Source organism: Alexandromys fortis, unplaced genomic scaffold, assembly GCF_014885135.2.
Source record: "Alexandromys fortis isolate MF-2015 unplaced genomic scaffold, M_Fortis_MF-2015_v1.1 scaffold_17, whole genome shotgun sequence".
NCBI classification, from domain to species: domain Eukaryota; kingdom Metazoa; phylum Chordata; class Mammalia; order Rodentia; family Cricetidae; genus Alexandromys; species Alexandromys fortis.
This window is the reverse complement of record NW_026067896.1, coordinates 13,345,717-13,371,801: the sequence shown is the minus strand read 5'-3', so window position 1 is coordinate 13,371,801 and position 26,085 is coordinate 13,345,717. Positions and strand designations below refer to the sequence as shown.

The window sequence follows — 26,085 nt, the reverse complement described above, 5'->3', positions numbered from 1 at the left end:
TTTCAGCTTCCGATCCTAATATTACTGATTTCCCATATATGGGTGTGTATATCTGTATACAATATTGACACTCTCTCTCACACTTGTGTATATATATATGTTGGGGAGGCATAATCATTTGTTTTCTGGCTGCTCAGACCAGAACTAATCACACAGAAACTATATTATTTGCAATACTGTTTGGACAATATCTTAAGCATATTTCTAGCTAGCTCTTATATCCTAAACTAACCCATCTCCATTAATCTGTGTATCATCATGTAGCTATGACTTACCAGCAAGATTCCAGTGCATCTGTCTCTGGAGGTAGTGACATGGTGTCTCACTGATTCTGCCTACTCTCTCTATATATCTTTTCCATCCTGGCTATATTCTATTAAACCATTGGCCAAAAGCAGTGTCTTTATTAACCAATGGCAATAAAAAAGCATACAGAAGGGAATTCTACATCATATGAATATGTATATTAAAATGTAGAAACATTTCACTATGCACACACATATATAAATATAGAACACTAAGTGTTAGGCTGATAAGGAAAACTTTTTAAATGATATTATAAGCTATTTAATTTACAAGATAAAAATGAATGTATCAATTGGAGATAGCTTTTAGGTTAGGGGTGGGGCTTGTGTCTACTTCCCCTCTCAGTGCTTTGACACTTTCTGGCGCAGACCCTTGCAGGGCCTTTATACATAGTCACAGTTTCTGTGTGTGTCCATATGTGTTTCAATTCTTCAGTTCTTTCTTGTTTAAGAGGCCCTTTTTACTGGTGTCTTCCATCCCTAGTGGCTCCTACAATCTTTCTGCCTTCTCTTCCACTTAAAAAGGAAAATTAGCTTTTTTTAACAATGACTTACCAGGTATACAAACCACACTTAAGGCCCTACTCCCACCAGTAGATAGCCAACACAAAATAAACTAAATGACATTTTTGGAAGGTTTTGTCTTACAGTGCTTTATCTTGGTATTTTTCCTTCTTACAGATCTTTTGCTTATATGTTATGGTTTCTGTTTTGTTTTTATAGATTTTCTCTGAATGTGAATTTGGGTGCCTCAGCATCTTTGTATGTGTTTCTTCTGCTTTGTTTTTATGGGTTTTATCTCTGTATGGATTTCTGTTTCTCAGCATCTGTGTGTGTTTCTCGTACTTTCTCCTTTGCTACTTTTAAAATGCTCATTTATTTGTTTTCATCTTCATTCATCTCATCATTCTCATTATTATTTTAAATGCCTACTTATATTCTATCGATGGATAGAAGTGTCTGCATTTGGGTGAGTGGGGGCGTGTGGAGGATCTGAGAAGAGCTGGCGAATGCGAACTCTAATCAGAATATAGGGCATGGAAAAAAATCTGTTTTCAATAAAACATAATAATTAAAAAGCTTTAAATGCAGTTATGAAAAAGCAAACGTATTTTTTTTTGCTTTAGAGACTACATTTCAGTAAAAATTGAGCTACAACACATGAAGGTGAACTAAATGGTTTTCTCTTGAATTGAGAAATTTATTAAAAGTACCGATCACATCATGTAAACAGTGGCACTTGTCAAGTGTGTTATGGAAAACATGACAAGCAGGAGAGTGAGTGAGGGGATTAGACAGAGCAGACACAGTAGTTTGTTTTTAGTATCTTTTGTAATGGTTCTGTGTGAGAGGGACCTTGCATGGTGAGAGGGTGAGAGGCCTCACAGTGGAGTAGTTGGTGAGAGACAAATACTCCATGCAAAAGACTTTGTGGACAGTTTACTGAGAAGGGCGGAGGAGGGAAGACGGCAGGAAGGGAGGGAGGGGGAGAGAGAGAGAGGAGGGAGAGAGAGAAAGAGAGAGAGAGAGAGAGAGAGAGAGAGAGAGAGAGAGAGAGAGAAGCAAAAACTGTTTACCTCTTCAGAACAACAGTAGGAAAGGAGAGCAGGAATGGGTGGAGCTTGTATCTTAAGGGGAGCTTTTGCACCTGGATACAGATTACACAAGTAGTGGCGATCATAGGACCTTGGGCTGACCGGGGTACTGCTTGAGTTCATCCTGCAAGGTGTCAGACCAGCATATTGCCTGAATCCTACCATCTTCAATAAAAAGAGAGGATCCTGACTGGTCCTCCCTTCACTTTTTATATCTGTTAGGTTTCAAACCTGGCACAAAGCTCAGGTGCCTATTAACATATCAAAACAGAACCAGCTTCTCCCAACATCCCTTGATTCCTACCTGTTTCAGGGTCAGCCTGACTGGCAAACCTTGTCCCCTACTCTGAACTCTCCAGCCCAGGTATTTGACTGGGCTTCCTTCCCCCAGTTCCTTTGTCCCCATACAACTCAGCCATTTTGGCTCTGACAGTCTCCTGACCAAGCAAGCCACTCTTGGCCAGATGCTCCTCTCTGGTTGCTTCCTCTCTCTTTCCTGACATCGCCTAGCCCAGTCTGGCCCATGCTCACTCTGGACTCTCCCAGATGTTTCTGCCTCTGCCCCTGGCTTTACTCTCCCTCCTACCTACAATACACCTTCTCCTCCCCTTAGGAGCAGTCAAGTCTTCCTTATTTATTCATTCATTCATTCATTCATTCACTCACTGTGTAGCAGTCAAATGGACTTTACATTTCTTCATTTAACATGATAAGTATAAATGCCATAATCTACATGAAAATATCAAAATGGACTCCTTCTTGTTAATATTATAAAACTTGTGTTTATGACAGGGAATTAAAATCTTTTTATTTTCCCCACATTGAGAGATTTCTATGCAAATGTTTCATTCTTCCTCACCCAGCAAACCTTTGTTTACACACAGGCCCACTGTCCTGTTTTAGAATTTGTTAGTCTGGAGTAGTGGCCTCTTCCACAGTCCAGTAACTGCATGCTTAATCAGACTAGCCAACTGTATAAGGTTGTGAGTTCAGACTCCAGCCAATGGGGAAAAGGTATATTTGCCACCTGAGTTAGAATCAAAACCAAATTCATATTCTGTCTCTGTGTGTTCGACTCCACAGCACACCCTCTTGACCAAAAGAAAAGTTTTCCCTCCCCAGACACCTCAGTTGGAGTGGTGGTCCCTTTCATTTCAATACTGAACATATTTCTGATATCTAAAATGATGATTTTAATAATACATAATGATAAAAGTTGCTGCTACCAATGGAATATATTTCACCAAAATTCATACAGAAAGCTACGTCTCTGTGAGATATTTGGAAGCATTGCGTCTGAGAGATAATTAGATCCTAAAGGTGGAGCCCTCAGGTACTGGTTTAGAAGTCTTAGAGGAAGAATGTGTGCTTGTTTCTCATCCACCTCTGGGCCAGCTCTCAGACCCAGGCTCTTTATTTTGTAGTACATATGGGTACATTTGAATCTGAGAACTCTTTAGAATTTGTACACCCGAGTAATCTTGTACAAGAAAATTTCCAAGACTAAATAATACATCTCAAAGAATTTTCCCAGAATATATTGCAGAGTTGTGAGTAAACCTAGCAGTTTCAGAAATAGAGGTGCTAGGAGCTTTTTGTTTTGTTTTGTTTTTTAATCTTGAGGCTCTTAGGATACAAACAGGGAAAAGAGAAAATGTGGAAAGTATCAAAAGAACTGTGCTGGCTCGAATTGATTATGCCTCCCATTGATCAAGCCTGACTCCATGATAATAAATAGAAAATATCAAAGAGACTAGAGGGTTGATTTATACCACAAAATGTTGCTAATTATTGATATTTCATCTTAAAATGTGTTAATTATTAATGCAATTTTTGCTTATTAAATGCTACAAAGAACAAAGTTTTTTTTTAATTTTTTAACCTAGACATTATAGTCAGGCATGATTTTGCTGATGAATCTATTTACATTTATAAAGACATAAGAGAAAATTCTTGAGAGGGACATTCTATGTGACAGACTTAGCCGCCACCAACCAAAGGCTGTGCTGTCAGATGCCTCTGAGCCCTATAGCAGAGCTTTTCCTCTTTGTTTTAATCTCATCACTTAAGGTGTCCACTGATATATATGAGAAGCACCTTACTTTATGACTTTCTCTGTGTTTCTGCTAAAACAATGAACTGTTACCACTTTAGAAAGTAAATTCAGAACAAGCTAAAACTGTGTTTCTGAGTAATTGTTGCTCATATTTTGTTTCAGAGTAAATCATCTTTTTATCATTTTTTACTTTTTATTTTTTATCATTTCTATCTTTTCTTGAGTGTTATGTTTTCTCATTCACAAAGAACTGAGGGCTGATGAGAAGCCAGGGACAATGGCACTGGGTTCTGATCCTACTACATGAACTGGCTTTGTGGGAGCCTAGCCTGTTTGGATGCTTACCTTCCTGGACCTGGATGGGCAGGGAGGACCTTGGACTTTGCACAGGGCAGGGAATCCAGACTGCTCTTCAGACTGGAGAGGGAGGGGGAATGGAGTGTGGAGAGGAGGAGAGGAGTGGGGAAGGGGGAGGGAAATGGGAGGTGGGGAGGAGGCAGACTTTTGTCAATTAAATAGATAGATAGATAGATAGATAGATAGATAGATAGATAGATAGATAAAAGAACTCCTTAGGTATTTAGATGAAGAAGCCCTTAAAGAAATTGGGAAAGATGAAGTGATTAGTTTTTTATTCAGTGTGGCTAGATTGGGTTATTTATTTGGGCAGATACAAAAACTTGGAAATCGTTTCTGAATGGTATTAATTCTTAACCAACAGAAACTGAGAGACAGACTTCAATCATGGGGGAATGAAGATGAAGGCTTTGCGTGTCCAAAAGAACATGGTTGTCTCCCTAATACTTCAATGGAAACCAGAACATGAATCAGCAGTCTACTGTTCTGTGGATTCTAGAAAAGCCTGCTACAGAACACTTATCAGGCTGGCCAGCTTGACAAACTGTTAGTTCTACAACAGCCCCCAAAATGATAGGACTGCTGAGAAGCCAAAGACAATGGCACTGGGGTTTGATCCTACTTCATGTTCTGGCTTTGTGGGAGCCTAGCCAGTTTGGATGCTCACCTTCCTAGACCTAGATGGAGGGGGGAGGACCTTGGACTTTCCACCTGACTGCTCTTTGGTCTAGAGAGGGAAGGGGAGGGAAATGGGAGGATGGGAGGAGGTGGAAATTTTTTTTCCAAGAAAAAAAAATGATTGCAGGCTGGGTGGTGATGGTGAACACTAATTCCAGCACTCGGGAGGCAGAGGCAGGCAGATCTCTGTGAGTTCCAGATCAGCCTGGTCTACAAGAGCTAGTTCCAGGACAGGCTCCAAAGCCAGAGAGAAACCCTGTCTCGAGAAACAAACAAACAAAAACAAAACAACAATAACAACAAAAAGGTTCCAATGTCTTCAAGTGCGATGTAGATATTTCTATCTCACATGGAGTTTAAGAGATTAATTTAGGGTAATTTTTAGATGCTTCAGCATTGTCCTATATTATTCCTATTACTGCTTCATGAGCTCAACAACTTAGGAATATTGATGAGTGTGAAATATCATGGTGATGTCAGGAGTATTGGTATTCTTGGAAATATGTTTCATTCATTAATTAAAACATATACACTTAACCTTAAAGTTATAGATAGAGACCACTACAGTTTTAAGGAACTTCTTATTTTGCATAAATCCATGGCATCTGAATTTTCTATGAGGAATTTTCCTTTACATCTTAGGAAACTAGTCAACAAATGTTATTTTAAACGATGTGACTCATTATACGGTACTAGTTATGTACGGATTAGAAGCCTTGGGGGCCACTGATGATGGGCCCACCTCTGACGTCACTTTTGGACACCACATTCCACTTCTCTGGTAACATTAGAAAAAAAAGAGCATCACAAATGTACATCCTTAGGCTTCCTGCTTAAAATAATATAACAAATCTAGCTTCTATTGAAGACGTGACATACTGAGATGCTACAGGTATAGCTGCTTACAGAACTTATGTCATGCATCATTGCTAAACCTCTCTGCTTTTCTGAGTTCTAAAAAAATGTAATTGTTCCTATTTCTCCTTTGTTTTATGTTAGACAATTTAGCCAAGTGTGGACACCTTATCCTCTACGCTCTGGGCCTTCTCACTCTTTCCCTAAACCCCTCTCCTATCGTGATTCAGCGGTTTGCGAACCCCTATGGGTGAACCTACGAGATTTCTTGGACTGTAGCTAAAATAGCATGGTTTCTTTCTTTCTCTACCCCATCTCCTGCTTCCAAGCAGCTGCCAAAAACGTATAGCTTTCCTGGCCTGTTGGGTATTCTTTCAAGCACTAATAAAATGTCCTGAAGCTTCCTTCTGAGTGTGTTTAGAAGTTTTTATTAGGGCAACTACTCATTCAAAGGGGAAATCATGCCAGGCGATGGTGGTGCACGCCTTTAATCCCAGCACTCGGGAGGCAGAGGCAGGCGGATCGAGACCAGCCTGGTCTACAGAGCTAGTGCTAGGACAGGCTCCAAAGCCACAAAGAAACCCTGTCTCGAAAAAAAAACAAAAAAAAAGGGGGGGGGAGGATCATGATTTCCCTTGTAACAGTGTTATTAACTGACCCATAGAAGCAAAGGTTGCCAGGTTTGCTTGGGAACCTGAGGATTTTAAATCAGATAGCATAATATCTCTTGGACTGGAAAACCTGCTGCTGGCTAGCTCCCAGTATTAAATGTATAAATATGTATGCTTTAATTTGTTTCTACTTCTTCTTCTGTGTCTCTCAGAAGTTATCAGATGTTTTAAATATGTGAAAAGAATCACATTAGTGCATGTGTGTAAACCCGTTCATATCTGCACGTTTGTTCCATGTAATATTCTTTCTATGGTTTACTTTTGTAGTAAAGAGTGCACGCAGCTCTGAGTCGACAGCCGCAGATTTGGCCCTCAGGGCAGAGCTAGGTTCAGAGCACTCAGGAACTGACTAGAGAACACTGGGTGCCAATCTGGAATCTCTGCCCGACTCAGCAGGAGCATCTGCTAGCCATTTAACCTTCGGCGAAAGAATCCCACACTCCTGTGAGCAGTGATTTTAAGAACCTGTCGATCAGTTTAATCAATAGACTTAACTGTTTATGATTACCAATAACATTATTTTATCCTTAAGTCAGGGCTTGAAAAACTTTTATGGAAAAGGCAGGCAAACAACAACAAAATATACATAGATGTATGTGCTAATAGCCTTCAATGTTTGTGGAAAACATTACAAGTTTTACTTTATAAAGTTGCTCAGTACTTGATAGATTTTATACAACTAATAACAAAGAAAGTAAGCATATTCTCACACAATAAAGTTATTCATTTTACGGTCTTTAATGTACTTAACAAGACCTAATGTCATCTTTTATGTAATTTGGGGGTTAGTACTTTCAATATGCAAACTTTTTTATATACTTACTAAGCTGAACGTCAGCTAAGTTCTTTATGTGTGTGTTTTTCAAATCTTCAACTCATTCTAAACTTTCTCTAGGGCAAAGGGCTTGCAATTTGGCTTTATCTCTGAACAAATCTGCTCGTAGAATATTTAAAAAAAAAAGCAAGACTTCAATAAGATTGGTGATAGACAGATTCTATTTGGATGTGGCTTCCAGTGCCTCAGGTCAAAGTAGATCATAGAATATCTGGGATTTTCAAAATCAGATGGATTGAGCAGAGAACCCGAAGGCAGCAAGATCAGGTTCAGGACACAGGAGAAAAAATCTCGTTGCCATTCTATGTACCTGTGGGATTCTGGAAACAGTCAAGTAGCATTCCGCTAATACCTCTTGAGAGCCCACTTTTGACTTATAATGAATTGAATATAATCAGCTTCATTAAGAGAAGGTTCACCTGATCCAAAAGTAACTCTCCCTTTCTGTCTTTTGTATAAGAAGCAATAGAAAGACTTGACATTGAAAGGAGAGATAGCTCCCTGCAGAGAGCAAGGGCAAGTTATGGATGGATCATGAGATGGTCACAGGGAACACATAATTCCACCTACAAAGAAGTAACTCTCAGGTTTGGTTGATGGGGATGTTTAGGGTGTAGACTCTTTATTAGTTCAGTCACATGCTCAAATGACAAGTTACAATAAAGATGACCTAAGTCTCCACTGAATTCTCTCCATATAAGAGCAAAAAACAAAACAAAATAAAACAAACAAACAAACAAAAAAAACACCACCAACAGCAAAAGACACCTGGCAACTTGGGAGATAATTCTACATCATCTTTCCCCCCTATTTTGTGGATGTGAGAAGCCACTGACTCGAGGTGGTTTGATGGCTGTTGATCCTCTGGGACTCTATCAGGGCAAATTAAACTCAGCACAAACAGACCATGGCACTTAAACAACCTAGGTTAAAATCATTGTTTGTCTGTTTATTTGTCTATTTTGAAGGCCTTTTATTAAGACTTCTGTCTAGGAATTAGGTTAGTGCAGACCTTTCCAGTAAATAACACTGCCAAAAAAACATTTTTTCTTTCATGTGTGACATACCTAAAATTACAAAATCCTCTCCTGAATTTTATTAATAGGATTATTAGTGTGAGATCTACCCATTTCAAGAGACATTGCAATTACCATATCAAACACCCTTCTGATTTTGTAATCCTAGGCCTATTGTTTGGAGAAGATGGGTGGTGGAAGAGAAATGATGCTTGGTGGAATTTTCCTGGGGATCGGATTTCCTCCTGACATTGGGATGCCTTCATAATTCACACCAGTTTTTTTAGATCTTTTGCTAAACTTTTCTGTCCAAGATTCATGCTGATGAGTTCGATAAAATTGAAAGTAAAGGAATTCACTGTCATCATTTTTAATCATGTAATTTCTAATTCTAACACAGGTAAATTTTGTTTGCAGAATACATTGGCAGCATGTTTGCCACTCTTCTCCACATATTTTCTTGGGTCTAAATGTAATAAATAATAAACCTCATAGACACATAATGAAAAAAAATGTAATGAAATACAACAATTTACATAAGTGAAATGAGATTGAAGAAGATATTTCTGGAATAAGAATGCTTGCAAATGTTTAATGACTATTTGAAAAGATTTGTTGCGTTTGTGAACAGTGTCTGCACACATGAAAACATATTAAGTTAATGCCTCTGAATCCAATTTCATTTTGAATTAAGCCTAAATTTTAATCAAACCCTAACCTTTCAAGTTGTATGACCTCTATTACCCTGTGAGCAACACAGTCAGGCCTGGAGATAAGTAAACGTATCAAGTGATCACATTCTTAGAAAACTGTTTAAATATCCTCATGATTCTCCAAAAGACAAACGTACTGGAGCATGAGAGCACCAAAATCCAGAACCTCAAGTCCTGTGTAGACTAAGACCCTTCCAGCTCCACAGTAGCTTGGAGGCATAATGAATGAAGTTGCTTTTTATAACACGGGAAGCAATGTGTTAGTGTGGAGAACGCATCAGTAAGTCTGAATTCACAACACTCCAATTTCTCTTTCTACAGCGTCCAGTAGATCTTTACTCATTAGGTCTAAGGCATCATCAGTCATAGTTCAACACTATTTAACAAGCCATCTTTCAAATTAATCCTTCATCCCTTCTAAAACTCAGCATCTTCTTCAGTATTCCCCTGTATGCTGTTCTGCGGTTATCTATTTTATATCTTTAATCAGAAATTTCATCCACTCCATAAGGGGTTTGGCTTTCTCCTTTACTTCAGTAAACCACTTTTACTTATTTTAACATTCGTAAGGTCAGGAGCTGTGAGCACTCTGACATTTTATCTACCTGTTGACTAACATGTAGCTGATTATACTTTCATGAGTGCCTGAGGCAAGGGTCTTCTGGGGCACAAGCTAAAGACATTATTATTAATGAGGTCTCCAATGTAAATACCAGCTTCCTGCTTTTCTAGGCTACTTTTCTCCTCTACTTTTATGGGGACAAGATGGGGCACCCTAAATGTATTCTTTGCATCCAGTACTTTTATGACATAGCCAAGGAATACTGAGCTTTGAAAATTCTGAGTTTAACAAAAGCTCCAAATGAAACTCTTCTGTTCCTTCAGTTAGATATTATCTTCATGATTGTGGCCAGAAAACAAAACATCCCTCTACTCCTAAGGAAACTATGTCCCTATTGTCTGAGGCGGGTTGCAACATAAACACTGGTGAGAGCCAGTTCAGGACACAAACTGAGCTAAAGCATATAGAGCAGCCTGGAAACAATACCTCTCAAACTAATTCTCTTCTGTTAAGACATCTTACTAACCATTTCCTCCTGGCAATCCATTTTATCTGGCAACAGTACACTATCACTATTTCATGTTGTGGGAACTAATGCCATGATACTTTCTACTTAGCTGCTATAATCTATTTAAATAAATTCATACACTCTCTCCTTAAATAGCTGAAACTCACTGAAGCCATACAACGTAATAAAAAAAAAAACCACACATTTTTAGCCTTACGGAATCTGATGGTGCTATACTATAAGTGGCATAATATTTTAAATATTTATAAAATATTAAATAATTTATAAATATTTAACCATATTTAATCACAACCAGACTATAAAGACATAGTAGTAGAGATGACCCTGAAAGAGTTTATGTTTAAAAGTTAGGATATTTATTAATTGTCAGAATGTTGTGCCAACATTGCCTAAATTGTTCTTTTTACTTTACTTATGACATATCTATGGGGCCAATATTTCTATTTTCAAGTATTAAATACCAACAAATTTCACCACTTATTAAAAGTTATGAGAAGAAAACTAATCTGTGCAATCTGCATAAGGTTTTCTAAAGAAGATTTGGGATAAGTTAGCTTGGAATTGTGGGATCTTTGTATTTAAATATTCAAGAGTACCAGGAATCTCCAGGTTTAATAGTCATGCACGTGTTTGGTAAACTAAAAATGCATGACACGCTTTAAAGTCTAAATAGCTGCATATGAAATAACTGCCTATGTGGGATTTGCTGTTTATTTTTTCCCCTTATATAATACATCCAGACCTCAGTGTCTCCTTCCAAACTTCACCCTCCCACACACAGGGTACAATCCCCTCTTTCCCAGGTTCATTCTTCCCTAGTTCTCCTTCAGAGAAGTGCAGGCCTCCTAAGGATATGAAACAAACACAGCTTAACAATTACAATAAGTCTAGGCATAAAACCTCATACTGGTTGCTGGGAGAGGAAAAGGCTCCCAAGAGCAGGCAAGAGGGTTAGAAACACCCCTACTCCCACTGTTAGGAGTTCCACAGAAACACCAAGTTCGTAGTAAATAATTTATGTTTGCACGCTGGTCTGACCTGCTGCACATACTAGGCTGGAATTGAAGCCATGTGCTACTACTCCCAGACTGCATGGGTGTTTTTAACACTTAGTGGTGGCCTTTCCTAAGGCATCCTATTCACATTTGATTCTGCTGTACTGCTTTTCACTGTTTTATAGCTTTATTTTTCATCTTTCACATTGGGTTACTTACTGCTTCCTTGGACAAGAATTATTTCGCTCTCATATACTGATCCTCTCATATCCTCCACATATTTCTTCCCACTTTGTGTTAGATCAGGTTCTGATGCTATTGCACTTATGCAGGCATTCTTCACTGTTGACCCTTGCAGCATGTTCCGATTGCATCTCTTTCCCTACAGCTTGTTTGTGTTTCTGTTAATAGTTCCAGTAGTCCATTCTGTATGCCTGATGATTACCATACTTTAAGCTTATAGTGAGAGATATAAAATCTTTTACAAAGCATCAGGTACGCTCCTTGCTATGATTTAAAGATAAAGCCTGTCCCCAAATGCTTGTTACTGAAAGCATGGTGTCCAGCTGGCCGTGTCACCTGAAAACGTTAGGAGGAAGTTTGCACTGGAGTATGTAGGCCACTCTAATGAGTCCTTGTGGGTATCTTGTTCCAGGCTGCTACTTCTCTCTTCTGACAGTGCCCACATTAATGATAACCTCAGAGGGGCCAAAATATGCCCGTGCTGCTTTAAGAAATGTAAACATGGCACTTCCTCTTGGATTAATTTGACCAAGAGCTAGTTCAAATTTGAATTTTCTCTTCTACCTGTATCTTCAGCCTGTCTGTTAGATGCCTGGCAGTCTCCTGTCTGAATCTATTGTATCTATCCATCTTATTCTTAACAAAGGGCTGTGCATTGTGTATTGAGCAACACAGAAAACATTGCAAGGGGACGAGGTTAGAGATTCTTTCTAGACATCTTTAACAGAGTTTTACAAGGGAAGAAATTGCCTTACTGACCTGTACTGATCCAAAATAGTAAACAACACTGCAGACGGACATTATTAGTTGTATCTATTTTGCTCATAACATTTATGGTGGATATTTATTGCATAAGTCTGCTTTCAACCTTTTGGCTATGCTAGTACATGGTTATCACAACACACACATATACACATTTATTATCCAGGGTCAAAGGATGAGAGCATTTAATTTAAAGCTATACATTAACTTACGTTCTAAAAGTTATATGCTGCCTTCATTACTTTTCTGATGTTGTGAAAAGACACCATGCTAAAGGCAACTTATAAAAGAATACATTTAATTAGGGGGTTGCTTACAGTGTCAGAGGGTAAGTACCAGACCACCATGGCAGGGAGCAAGCCAGCAAGCTGAAAGGCATGGCACTGGGGTGGTATCTGAGAGTTTATGTGTTATTCTTTTAAGTTGGAAATAGAGACAGAAAATAAGAGACTAAGCCATATGTAAGTTTTTAAAACATCAAAGCCACTCCAAGTGAAACACCTCCTCCAACACCTCATGCTCTTTAATCCTTTTTACAACACTTCCACCAAATATGAATACAGCATTCAAATATATAAGTCTGTGGGGGACATTTACATTTTAACCTTCTAATATAGAAACTTAAAGGTATTGCACTGTTCTTTTCAAGGCTGGCTAACCTGAAAGAGTCTGACTACATGGTAGGTATTTGCCAAGTTTTAAGTGATATCAAGGCATATCATCAACACTCCTGTGAGGTCCCACAAAGTTTCATCTCTCCTAGTATAAGAAACATGTCTATTAAACCAAATTACTACAGTCTCTACATTTACTGGTTTCCTGTCACGAGGGAAGAGACCACTCTGCTCTTCACGAGGACACCACAATGTTTTGCCTATCCTAAGCAGGTCCACCAACCACGGGCTGGAACTTCTGAAGATGTAAGTTAAACAAAAGACATCCCTCACCAAAACTGTTTGTGTCAGGCATTTTGTTACAGTGTGGGAAGAAAGCACAACATTGCTCTGTTAGTCATGTTTTTATTACCAGTGATGGACAGTTACAAATTGTTGAGGTTTGTGTAGTTCATGAAAACATGAACCTATGCACTCTGGCTTTTGTTGGAAGTTATATTCAGAAAACAGATTTTACAAATAGATTAGTTATCTCTATATTTTCATCGCTCAAATCTTTTAAAATTTACTATGAAAGGAAATTTATTCATAGTCATATAAGTAGGTATAATTATGGGAAAATTACCAGGTTCTTACACTATGAAATGATCATGGGAACTGAGGGCATTACCTGGGAGACCCCTCATAATGAGATGCTGCACTTGTTAATACAGTCCAAAGCTTAGTATTATTTTCTCAAATTTAGATGACTGTCTCATTGACTGTATATCAGAAAGGCTCAGGAAAACAATATAAATTAAATATAGCACATATCTCAGTAATATTTCACTCAAATAATGTAGAATTAGGTGTTTGTAAAACCTAAATTATATCTAAAAAAAAAACAAAGAAAGTCAAAGGGAAGAGGACAACATAGCTGCAGGGGTTTGATTGGCATTTTAATAAAAGGGAAGAGCTGGGGAAAGGAATGGGCAGCGTTATCATCATGGGACGCTGTCCAGCATCAACTGCTCAGGCATAACTTTGAATAGAAAGGTAAAAGGAGCAAGTCAGGATGGTATTGAAAGGTTTAGCCACAGGGAAAAAAAAAATCTTTTAAAACTCTTCAAATGTTATTTCCTGCTTTGTATATGAGTTTTTAAGCCCCAAAGACACATATTTTACTCTCATCAAGCCCATTGTGGTATCAATGTAGTCAGAAACTCTTATTGAACTGGTTACTACTGTGTTTCGGGACTTATAGTACTTCATTTAAAAAAAAAATACAATACATACACCATATGATATATGAAACCTCTAGCAGGCAGGAGTGGAGGCAATATTCTAATCAAACAAATTTTGTGAGCAAAATATGTTTGCCCATACAAAGTAAAGTAATTAAAGAATAAATTAAAAATTAAAATTTACGAGCTGGAGAGATAGCTCAGTGGTTAAGGGCATTGCCTGCTCTTCCAAAGGTCCTGAGTTCAATTCCCAGCAACCACATGGTGGCTCATAACAATCTATAATGAGGTCTGGTTCCCTCTTCTGGCCTGAAGGCATACACACAGACAGAATATTGTATACTAAATAAATAAATATTAAAAAAAAAGAATAAAAAATTAAAATTTACTGCTTAAGGAGCGTCTGGTCACATTTTGCTACCAACCTATTTTATATGAAACTGACAAGCATTACCCAAACACAGCAGGACAAACAAAAAAGGAAACATGTATTCACTCTGAGTACATTTTAAATTTTTGAATTGTATTCAAGATACTAGAGATTTGTATTTAAATATCATGACCTAATAAACAAGGGAATAGCAGTTCATTTAATTAAATGATATACAATAAATAAATAAGAGAACTTAATTCATTTAATCAAAATAAGTTTATTTGCAAATATATCCAAACCTTATAGAACCTAAGTGGAGGGTTGGTGCTTGGCTATGGCTGGGAAGTATACAGGTCTGACCAACCTGGATACACAGAAGGTCAGTGTGGCACATAGGATGAACCTGCCAGGATCATGTCGGTGGATGTCTTGGGGCTACAAGATCCTGGATGAATGGCACACAGGCTTCTGTCATGCGCAAGAGGGCCACAAGTCCTGAAGTGTGGAAGATGAATCACAAATGCTGCTGTCGCTACTTCCTCATTGTCTCCATAAATAAATGAGCCTCACATAGGCTCCATGAATAGACCATTGATGATTTCTAGCCTCCCTCTAACTATGTAACACCTGCACTCTGTTGAAAGAACAGGAAAGGGGAATGAAAAGAAAACAGGCTGGAAAACAGGACCGGCCCACTTGTTATTTTGTCTGAATTACTTAAAGGAGAGAAAAATGCAATCTAATATTAGAGACTTAAAAATAAATGCCATTTCTTGTGAAAACAACAAGTGTTCCAGATGAACCTGTGTAACAGACGGAGCTAAATGCAGGCGCTTCGTTTCTTTACTAGGGAAAGAAGTAAAGAGAGCAGAAGATTCTAAACATAGTAAAGAAGGAAAAGTCGGAGAATGTGACATAATGAAGCAGTCAGGCAACAGTCTCCAGGAGGCACCGTGTTTTCGGGGTCAGCCATGGCCACTTGCAAACAGTGTGCTGTTCAGAGAGATGTGTGGGCCCTCACAAGGCAATGCAGATAACCGTGCTTGCATACAAAATGTGCATTAAAAATGAGAGTGGTTGACTCTGCACACAGGTAAAATGAACAAGCAAGTCAAAGTACATTATGGAATGATCCTTTCTTCTTAAAGTTAATTAAGATATATATGCTTACAAGACTGTGGTGGCACATGCCTTTAATCCCAGTACTTGGGAGGCAAGGGTAGGTGGATATCTGAGCATGAAGCAAGCTTGGTCTAAAGAGCAAATTAAAGGGCAACCAGGGTTACACATATATATGTGTGTGTGTTTATGTGCATGTGTGTGTGTTTGTGCATGTATGTACCCATATGTTGTTTTAGTTAGGGTTTCTGTTGCTGCAAATAGACACCATGACCACGGTAACTCGTGTAAAGGAAAACATTTAATTGGATGGCTTACAGTTCAAAGGTTCAATCCAACATCATCATGGTGGGACATAGCAGTGTACAGGCAAACGTACCTCTGGAGAGGTAGCTAAGAGTTCTATATCTTGTTCAGCCAAAAGGAAGTGAACTGAAATATTGGTCATGACTTCAGCATAAATGAGACATCAAAGCACACCTTCACAAACACTTCCTTCCTTCAACAAAGCCACACCTACTCCATCAAAGCCATACTTCCTAATAGTGCCACTCCCAATAAGCTTTTGGGAGCAAATTACATTCAGACTACCACACATGTAAACATAAAATATATATGTGCATGTGTGTACATACTAAATGCAAAGAGGCTTTTGGTATTACTAATAATATTTACCATCTTTTTAGTGGGATATTACATATTCTCCGCTAACTACGTATTATGTCACAAATTATTAAAACTTGACGTGAAATTTTTATTCTCCAAAATGTCTCAGAGCAAGTTAGGGAATAGGTTCTGCCATGCAAGCTTCAGGGCCTGATTTGGGTCTTCAAAATCTATAAGGAAATGTCAGGTAGGGTGGCTCACGCTCGCTGTGGTCTGAACCTGAAGGAGGATACCAGGTGTTGCCGTCCACCCTTTCTATGCACCCACCCATGTGCAGAAGCACACGTTTAAAAAACAGACGTTTCTTAGAGGATTGATTACCCAGTCATACAAAATTTTCGTTCACAACCGAAGAAAATGTTTATTTTCAGAAAACCATAGTTAATCACAGAAGCAAATATTCAGAACAGTATTTGGCTGAGGTTTACTTACAGTACACATCCACTCGGATCGACTTTATTGCTGGGGACCCCAAGCCGTTCTCTGCTTTACAGTAATAGCGGCCACCTTGGTGTCTCTGAATGTTTGTAATCCTCAAAGTCTCATTGAAGACACTCGAGTCTTGGAATCTGTCAGAGGCACTTCCTGCTGTTTTGGTCCACCTGATCTGAGCAAGCATCAACAAAGATTGTTACTTTAGGTTGGTTTTCCGCAGACAATCAAACAGCAGTTATTCCTATGATGAGCTGGCTTTCGGAGCCACTGCGCTGCCTTTCTATTGCATTAGTGAGAAATTAAAATATATGTCCCCAACTGAGTTACAAAGTCGCAGGTGCTAACCTCATCACCGTAGAGTTCAAGTCAGCTAGAAGCAACCGTATGGACGTCATAAGCAGTCTCACCAGACTGCAGGCAATGCACCGCAGAAACAAGACTCAGCTTCTGTATCTGCTGAGCATTCCAGATTTCCTTATACATGTCTGAACTTTGTAAGGCACTTTTTGTGATTTGGATCAAATAGGCTCTCGTTTCTTTTGGGACATGCTTCATTATTTCATTTAAAAATTTCTCTTTGGTTTAGATAATGTGGGCATGTTACCATAATGGCTTATAGAGATTATGTATAATTTCATACACCTGGTGGTTAAAAGGGGTTTTGTTTTATGTAATGACTTTGCTTTAATAAGCCCACAAATGATTCGCTATTTTGAAAATTGGAATTCACTTTACATCAATAATTATTTTCAAAAAAATGTGTAAACTTTTCAGAGAGTGCAATCCTATCAAACTGTCAAAACAATTTGAATATCTAAAATTGTCCATTATAAACAATACCATTCTTTTGAACACAGCTGTGAGCAACAGATTTTGTGTTTGCTAGCAATAACTACTGGTATTCAACTTAAATTTTGTGTGTTGTCATATATAAAACCTGAATAAAAAGCCACATGTTAATGTTGTATAGTGCTACAAGATAGAAGATGAAAACTGTTTGGTTTTATTTTTCTCTTTGTTTTGCCCATGTATTTAAAAAAATATTTACAGTCTGGAAGCTACCAAGAGAAATACTCTGCCTAAATTTGTATAATATTAAGCATGTGGAAATATGGAGAAACAAAAGTAGGAGTTTTCAAACTCGAAGCTGTATAATCCTTAACCACGTCACTTTCACACACTGCAAACTAAAATTTTAATCCAGTGGCTTTAGGTTATCTTTTAAAAAGTTTTTCACATCATAAATTAGCAGGATGAAAATAAGCATATTTTTTTCTGCACCATAAAAGCAACAAGAAATGTTTTCTAGACAAAAGAAATAGCCTATATTTTTTCAAATCTTGGTATGTGTATGGAAAACTACAGGAAGTAAATGTATAATTCATAGCCAAGTAGTTTATCAATTATGTTATCTCTAAAATCTGTAATGATGGTGATGTTTCCACTGAAAAGTTTAGAATTCTGTCTTAACTTAAATTTTAATATCTATAAGCAAAGAAATAAGGTTTGTTTTTTAAAAAATAAAGGACAATTTTGTCTTTGTGTGGAGATTTTTATTTTATTTCAAAAGGAGATATTAAAATTCAAGTTACTAAATAACATTTTTTGCAAACGTTTCAAAATAATGTTAAAGCTGATTCGGAAAACTAAATGCTTCAGAATATGAAAGGTCTGAATTAAAAGAGTTATAGATGTGGTCTAAACCTTTCAAATTTGTAAAATTAGGCTGTTAATATACAAATATTCTGTTAACAACTCGTCCAGTGCTCTCCCTACTCTCATGTTGATAGCCTATTTTTCCTGATCATTATTGTTACATAGATAGATACACATGCAAACATACATACATATGTGTGTGTGTATGTGCAATGCAAAATAAAGCAGCTTTGGGTTTTTCCTCTTACTCTAGTCAGAATGACTAAGATCAACACAACTGCTGACAACAAATGCTGTTGAAATTTTAGAAAGAGGACCCTGATTCACTTTGTTTGGGATGTAAATTATTGAAGCCACTCTTGACATAAGCGTTGAGGATGCTCATCAAACTAAAAATAAATCTACTACATGCCACACTCATTGGCATATGCCCAAAGGACTCAAAGACATGTTCCACAGATACTTGCTTAGCAATGTCCATTGCCACCCTCCTAAAGAGCCAGGAAATGGAAACAACCTAAATGCCTTCCAACCGATGAATGAATAATAAAAATGTGGTAAATGTATGCAATGGAACACTTTTCAAAAGTAATTATCCATTTACTTGTTTAAAATAAAATAGTATTAATCTGAATAGCCTGTATTTTAAATATAATCTTAAAGTTATGCCATACTACCAGCATAATCAGAAAAACAACTAAGAGTAACATACTTTCCAACACTATGACTCTCTTTAGTATCCAGCTTACGGGAACTAAGTTAGACAGAATTCCTTATCAACTTCTGCATATTCAAGATGTTTCCTTTTAAGACACAGACAAAGAAAATCTGAATCCACACTGATACTCATTCCGAAAGGCTTCACTATTCAATAGCCTTTTCAGAGAATCATGCATCTTCTACACTAAAACATCACAATTGGTAGTTTTTCAACATTTTTGCACAGTATAATCCAAAACCACAACAAAAGTCATTTTATAGTCTATTATATGAAGATTCCTAGGTCATTTCTGCTCTTGAATTGATCTTTGAGTCTGCATTATTTTGCAACGTTGTATATTAGTCATTTGAGAAATACCCACTGAGCTACAAAGGTTTAAAAAAAAAAACTTACTAGTACCAAACTTCACCATTATAAGATACAACTGAGATCATATGTAACAACTCAATCAAACTGTCCCCTCCTTAGAGCCTTTAAATGTCAAAAAGCCATTATGCTGACTTTCCCAAATTATAATTTTTCTCTTAAAACCTCGCCTTTATCACCATTGAAAATATGTAAATTGTTTTAAGACAAATGGGGGCATGGTCAATTAATTCATTAAAAAAATGCTTAGAAAATACACGTCTGAATCACCATACATTTAATAGTAATCACCTCTTTTTAATTTCAATTTATTCATTTCTTTTTGAAATGATCGTTTCTCATTTCACATACCAATCCCAGTTCCCACTCTCTCTCCTCCTCCTGCTCCCTCTACATTTCCCCTACTCTACCGCTATCCACTCCTCAGAGAGGGTAAGGCTTCCCAAGGGAAGTCACAAAGTCTAGTAAACCACTTAGAGGGAGGACCAAGGCCCTCCCCACTATATCTAGGCTGAACAAGCTATCCCTCCAAAGGCTCAAAAAATAGAAAGAAAGAAAGAAAGAAAGAAAGAAAGAAAGAAAGAAAGAAAGAAAGAAGAAAGGGCTAGTTCATCACAAAACTCAACCACACAAATTCCTTTCATTGACAGTACTGCCCAGTTTTTGCAAACAATAAATTCTTTTCTTTATTTTGTCACTTAGAGTATCAAAAATAATGAAGCTTCAGGATTTACTAGAGATATGCTTAAAATCACTATTGTTTTGTGCTAAGGACGTAACAGTCAGGGGAAAAAGAAGTCGGTTTTAAGTTGACATCATTGTTTTGCTTTTGCTTGAGTTACACATCCTCAACCCTCAGTTGCCTTCCACCATCACTGTAAATGTTATACAGCAACAAAATGTCTTTTTTTTTTTTTTTTACCCTCATAATCACTTTAAAGATCACAAACCACCACCAGAGAGATTTGAAGCCATTATCTGGAACACACTTTTTGTGAAGAGTACAGAAACAGTCTCATAAAATGAGATGTAAAAAAAAAATCCCATTTGGGGAATTTTAGAGAAATAGACAGAGGGGGGATTGTTTACAAAACAGTGTGGAGGCAATGGAATGTATATGTACCAGGAGGAAACAGTTGTTCTATAATTGGCCTCTTATGTTTAGATAAATTCCAGGTGCACCAGAGACGTAAATGTAGAAAACTGATGTGTTAACAATCGTAAGATCAATAGTAGAAATTACCGTAATGCTATAGTGATCAAGACTTCAAATCTAAGCCTCCTAAATCTTAAAAAAGCAATTCTGAACTATCTTCTCTGTGCATATGTATGGTTGTGTAGATTGATGTTTTTATTTTGAGACGCCTAACAGCAGACTAGGGGTGTTTGTGACTCTCTGCATGCTCCTGGGACCCTTTTCTCCTACTGAGTTTTCTTATCCAGCCTTGATATGGAAGTATGTGTCTAGTCTTATTGTAACTTGTTATGCTGCCTTTGGTTGACATCTCTGAGAGATCTGCTCTTTTCTGAAGGGAAATGGAGGAGGAAGAATGGATTTGGGAGACAGTGCATGGGGAGTTTGGAGGAAAGGAGTGAGGGGAAATTGCAATCAGAATATAATATATGAGAGCTAAGTGAATAGATGATAGATAGATTGTAGATAGATAGATAGATAGATAGATAGATAGATAGATAGATGATAGGTAAAAGAGAAAGAAGGAGGAAAAGAGGAAAAAAAGAAAGGAAAGTGAGAGAGAAAGAAAGAAGATATTAGTGCTGAGAAAAGTGGCTGAAATTATTAAAGAAGTTACACTATTAAAGAGAATTCTGCTCTATTTTGTGTAACTAGGAGTGAAGTTAAGAGGGAAACATCTCATCTATTAAAGAACTCACTAAGTAAAAATTTCAAATTCATTTGAAATGAGAAGGTCTAACTGATAATGTCAATAGGGGTTTCTTGTTTGCAAAGAACAGAGGGGAGTATTCCCAAGAGTCAGTTGTTTCAAGCACACAAACACTGACTCAGCTGAGGTCCAAGGGGGGCAGCCTCTATCTTGAGCTGGCAGCATTATTCACACAGTGCTGGTTTTAGAGTCCCGATGGAAGCAAGACCAAGGCGGGTGGTGTAAGCTTCTGACAAGGTTCCAGAAAAAAAAAGAAAAAAAAAAAAAACAGAAGGCAAAATGATGTGAATGAAAATGGGAATCTCTGAGAGAACATCACAAAGCCAATGTGTGAAGCTGTAAATTTGACACTTAAGTTGTCTGGAGACCCATTCATGATACTGAAGACACTAGGAGCATGTCACATCCATGAAGGTAATCTGCTTGCATGGGGTGGAACTGGTTCAAGGGAGAGGCCATGAGAATTGCAGGTTTTAGAGGCAGAGAGGCAGGGTTGCCTGATTCTTTTGGAGCACAGATAATTCAATCATGATCCCCAAATGGAGAATTTGGGTTGCAAGATTTGGAATGTAATATATGAGAGCAGAATAAAGAAAAGGGAGCAATTCAATAAACGTACCAATTATTTTATTCACGTAGACCAGAATATATAATAAAGAATGTCAAAATTCAAGGGTAGCATTCAATTATATAAATTATATTTACATGCATATTATATTTATAGTAAGTGAATAAGAATGGCAAGATCACAAAATTTGAGTTTAAAAAGGAAACACAAATGAACATGTTGTAGCTGAAATTTTTTTTAGCATTTTAATTTCGAGCGTATTCATTAAAGCAAGAGGAAATAAAGTTTATCCCCCCAGTCGGAAACAGTGAGAAGCTTGCAAGATGGCAACAATAAAGTGTCAAAAATTCCTTTCAGAAAATTTTATGAATGATGTGATAGACACAAATATCCTTACATTGACTTAGCAGTCATCGAACTACAACTTACTTCACTCTTCTATTTATGGAATCAGCACAACAAACCTACTGAGTAGATACAGAAGGACTGAGAACAAAGGTCAGCGTTTGCTTTGTGTGCTTCAGATGTTGTATTTCATACCTAGCATGTCATGCACACACACACACACACACACACACACACACTCATACACACACAGAAGTTAATGCTGATGAGAGCTGGAAGTGAACCAAATATAATTTGAAAATCAAAATATAAAGTAGAAAACCAGCTATCTTCCTAAGGTAATGTATGTTTGCTTGCAATCACACAACTAAGCATGGTAACAATACTAAAAATTTCTCCCTTTGGTAATTAAAACAATTAAATGACCATTTTCACTTATTCAACTATAAAAGGACAATTTACTTGAATAACCCAATTAAAAAAAATGGCCTCCTGAGTAGAAACTGGCCTGAAGGCATCCTCTCTGAGGGCGAGCTTTCAACCATGCAACATTCCAAAGGAAGGAAGGAAGCATGCAGCTGTCTTACCTAACTGTTAACTACACCTGTTAACCACCACAACACTAGCGTTTAACACTTACCCTAAGGGTGCAGTAGCAGTACGCTTCCTTGGGTGGTAACCAACATCTTTCTTTTTCATTTTTTATATTTATAATTGTATTCATTTCACATACCAACCATAGTTTCCTCTACCTCCCTTCCTTCTGCTGTCTCCCACTTCCCCCCAAACCACCCTTATTCCCTCCTTTGGAACTTATCCTCATGGATATGTATGGATATGTATCCCTAAGGCATGTATGGCCCCTCATTACATAGAAAAAATATATGTATATATACATATGTGTATACATATAACCAACATTTTTCTAACTGGATTTAGGACCTCATTAACAAAAGACAAATCATGTCTGGGACTGGAAAGTGTAACCAGCTACTCAGGCCTAGTGAAGTTAAGGATCTAGAAGATGAACCTACAACTGCTATATAAAATCAGCACCACCGAGCTCCTTATACCCACAGATAAGTGTATTCCCTACCATTCATAAAGGGACTGCCTCTTTGTAACAGATAGAGACTATATTAGAAAACTACAACCAACCAAAATGCAAAGTTGCAGAGGCTAGTTCCAATAGACACATCCAAAATACAACTTTTGCACTAAGGCTCAGTGATCATTGTGGAAGAGGAGGCAGGAAGAGTGTAAGAAGCCAAGGAATATGGAGTTTGCCAATAAACTGTCTCCTAGAAATGTCAGAAGCTATACCCATGAAGTCTCACCAACATGGCTGCTGAAATATGACCTGAAGAAGGCACGAAGAGATGTGCTAAGTAGACATGGAAAGTTCATTAAGTTCAAGCCTAGATGAAAAACTATAATCAACTAAGGTATGAAAGTGTGGGAGAGAAAGTTCCCTACAGAAAGGCATACCAACTGGTTATTCCATATGAAAGGGTCAGCCAGAAAACACACAACACACTTCCATATGTTTATGTGAGTATGTAACTGATATACATATTACTTAAATACATATGTACATAAATAGCATTATGCATAAGAAGAGGTTCTATTTATGTATTATGTGTATAGATTCTTATCTTTCAATTCAAATAAGTCTAAGCTAAAATTATTTAATTCAAATTTATATATTTCTCATTGGTCTTTTTCCTAGTCTCACTTTTAAATGACAATTGTATATTGGAAAAGTGCATGTTTTGATGCTCTACATATGTTTATTGCTAGCCCACTGTTAATAGCCCCCTTAGTGCTGGGGGATCTTGAAGATGAGTTTTGCCTTCTTTTCCCAGGAATGCTAGTTTTAACACACTTTGACTGTTGGTCACAAAAACACCAGAAAAAGAACAATGCTGCAAGGCAGAATTTCTCCCCTGTACTAGGACTAGAAACATTCTGTTCCAGATGGGCAATGCTCCACAGTAATGGGCAGTCATTCTGAGTCAATGTTTCCATGAGCTTACTTTCCATAACTAATTGGCTTACGGTCCAAGTTAAAAAGCACCAAGGTAAGGTGAATGTCTGTAAGTTTGAGGCTAGAGCTGCATAAAGAGACCTTCATCTCAATAAACAAACAGATAAACAGACAGACAAACAAAAAGATACCAAGATTGAGCAGAAATGTGCAAAAGGTTGAATTCTGCTTTGTTATTGTAACATTTTTGTTTGAGATGCACTCTTTAAAGTAGGTGACTGAACACCTGAGCACTGATTTGTTGACTAGGGTAGCCATGCTCTAACAAAAAAACCCTGTATTTGATTGTTATGATAGAGTCAGAGAGATGAAACTAAGAAATGAGTAGTTCAGATAAAATATAAGTTTATTCCTTCTACCTGGAAACAAAATTCCTACTTTGATATCACAACTTTTATCAGACCATTGTGTGCAGGTATATTGGCTTGTTCACCTCACATAGTCTGCTAAGTCCTAAAAATTTGAGAACATCAGACCTTTCTACTACTCAGGATTATTTCCTTGAATTATTTATTATTTAAAAATAAAACAGATGATCCAAAGGGAACATTTCCCTGTAAATTTGCCTCACCTTTAATCCTGTTATATAACTTCCCTAAACTTGATCATTAGAGAATTCTTTTTTCTTTTTAAAAATAATTTTCTGTTTATTTTGACATTATAATATAATTACATAACTTTCCCCTCCCTCCAAATTGTCCCTTGTACTCTGTTGCTGCCTTTTAAACTCATGACTTATTATGTTCTGTTATTTTTATATATACATACTTCATACACATGTATATATACATATATACTTATATAAATTGTTAGAGTACATTTAGAATTAGAGGATAGATATATCTTGTCATTATATATAATGTGTTACATGCCATATACACATATTATATCATACATACCATATATATGATAATAAAGATTGGAAATCATTACTGAGAATGAAGCCATGGATAAAGTGGTCAGAGAAAATGTAAACCAATTATTCATCTTTAACACTTAGAAAAAATATTGTTACTGGTGATTCAGTAAAATAAAGACCAGGAGAGGTACTTGGCAAAATTTTAAAACACAAGAGGGCAAGAAATGAAGTTTTGGATATCTCAATAGTCTCCTATTGGACTAGAAAAAATTGGTAACACAAGGAAAATAGTGAGGAAACAAGCAAATATAATGAACATGTAACTTAAAAGTATATAAAGTATTCCATTCTTAGAATAATAGACTTTTACTTATACCTTTAAATACTTGCAAATTCATTATATAATTGATAACCAAAAAATCCTATTATTTTTAAAAGTAAACATAGCATAGATAACTTGATTTAATTCATTGTAGTTATAAATATGCTTAATAGGGTGATGAAAACACAGAAAAAAACATTGTTTAAAGACAAAATAGAAAAGAAAGTCCTTATGGGGAAATCAAGGGATAGAAAGCTATTTCTGGAAAGAACCTATTACTGCAGTATATGTAGTCCATAGAGGAAAAGAGAAAATAAAAAAAAAAAAAAAACATCTGTGAGAAAGGATAAATGAATGAGGAAACAGCACTTTTGTAATTGTATGTGTTTGCTGGGCTCTGAACTACAGAGTGTTCAAGGAGACAAAGAGAACTCATTCTTATTTTCAACAATTTCCTCGAGTTTCTTCTATGATATGATGCCATAGGTAGGATGGTAGCCTTGAGGGTAAATAACGCTTTATGGGTAATTCAGTGCTGGATCCCTAGCACTTAAATAATATAAATTTATTGAACAAAACTATAGTATTTGAGCTAAAATTCAGGGTTTTGTGTCAAGTACAGCTAAGCAGCAAGCTAGCTATAAATAATTCGGATCCACTATCAGGTACTTATGCAAGGGTAAAGATAGACTATG

The 26,085-nt window shown here is 37.1% G+C and overlaps 1 protein-coding gene across 1 annotated transcript in view; it reads right to left on the bottom strand.

The window, feature by feature from the left end:
- Positions 1-26,085, bottom strand: part of Mdga2 (MAM domain containing glycosylphosphatidylinositol anchor 2) — a 687,020-nt gene that overhangs the window by 280,672 nt on the left and 380,263 nt on the right. Inside the window, 1 exon segment of the mRNA XM_050163190.1 lies at positions 16,600-16,774. Within this exon segment, the coding sequence (XP_050019147.1) occupies positions 16,600-16,774 (175 nt within the window).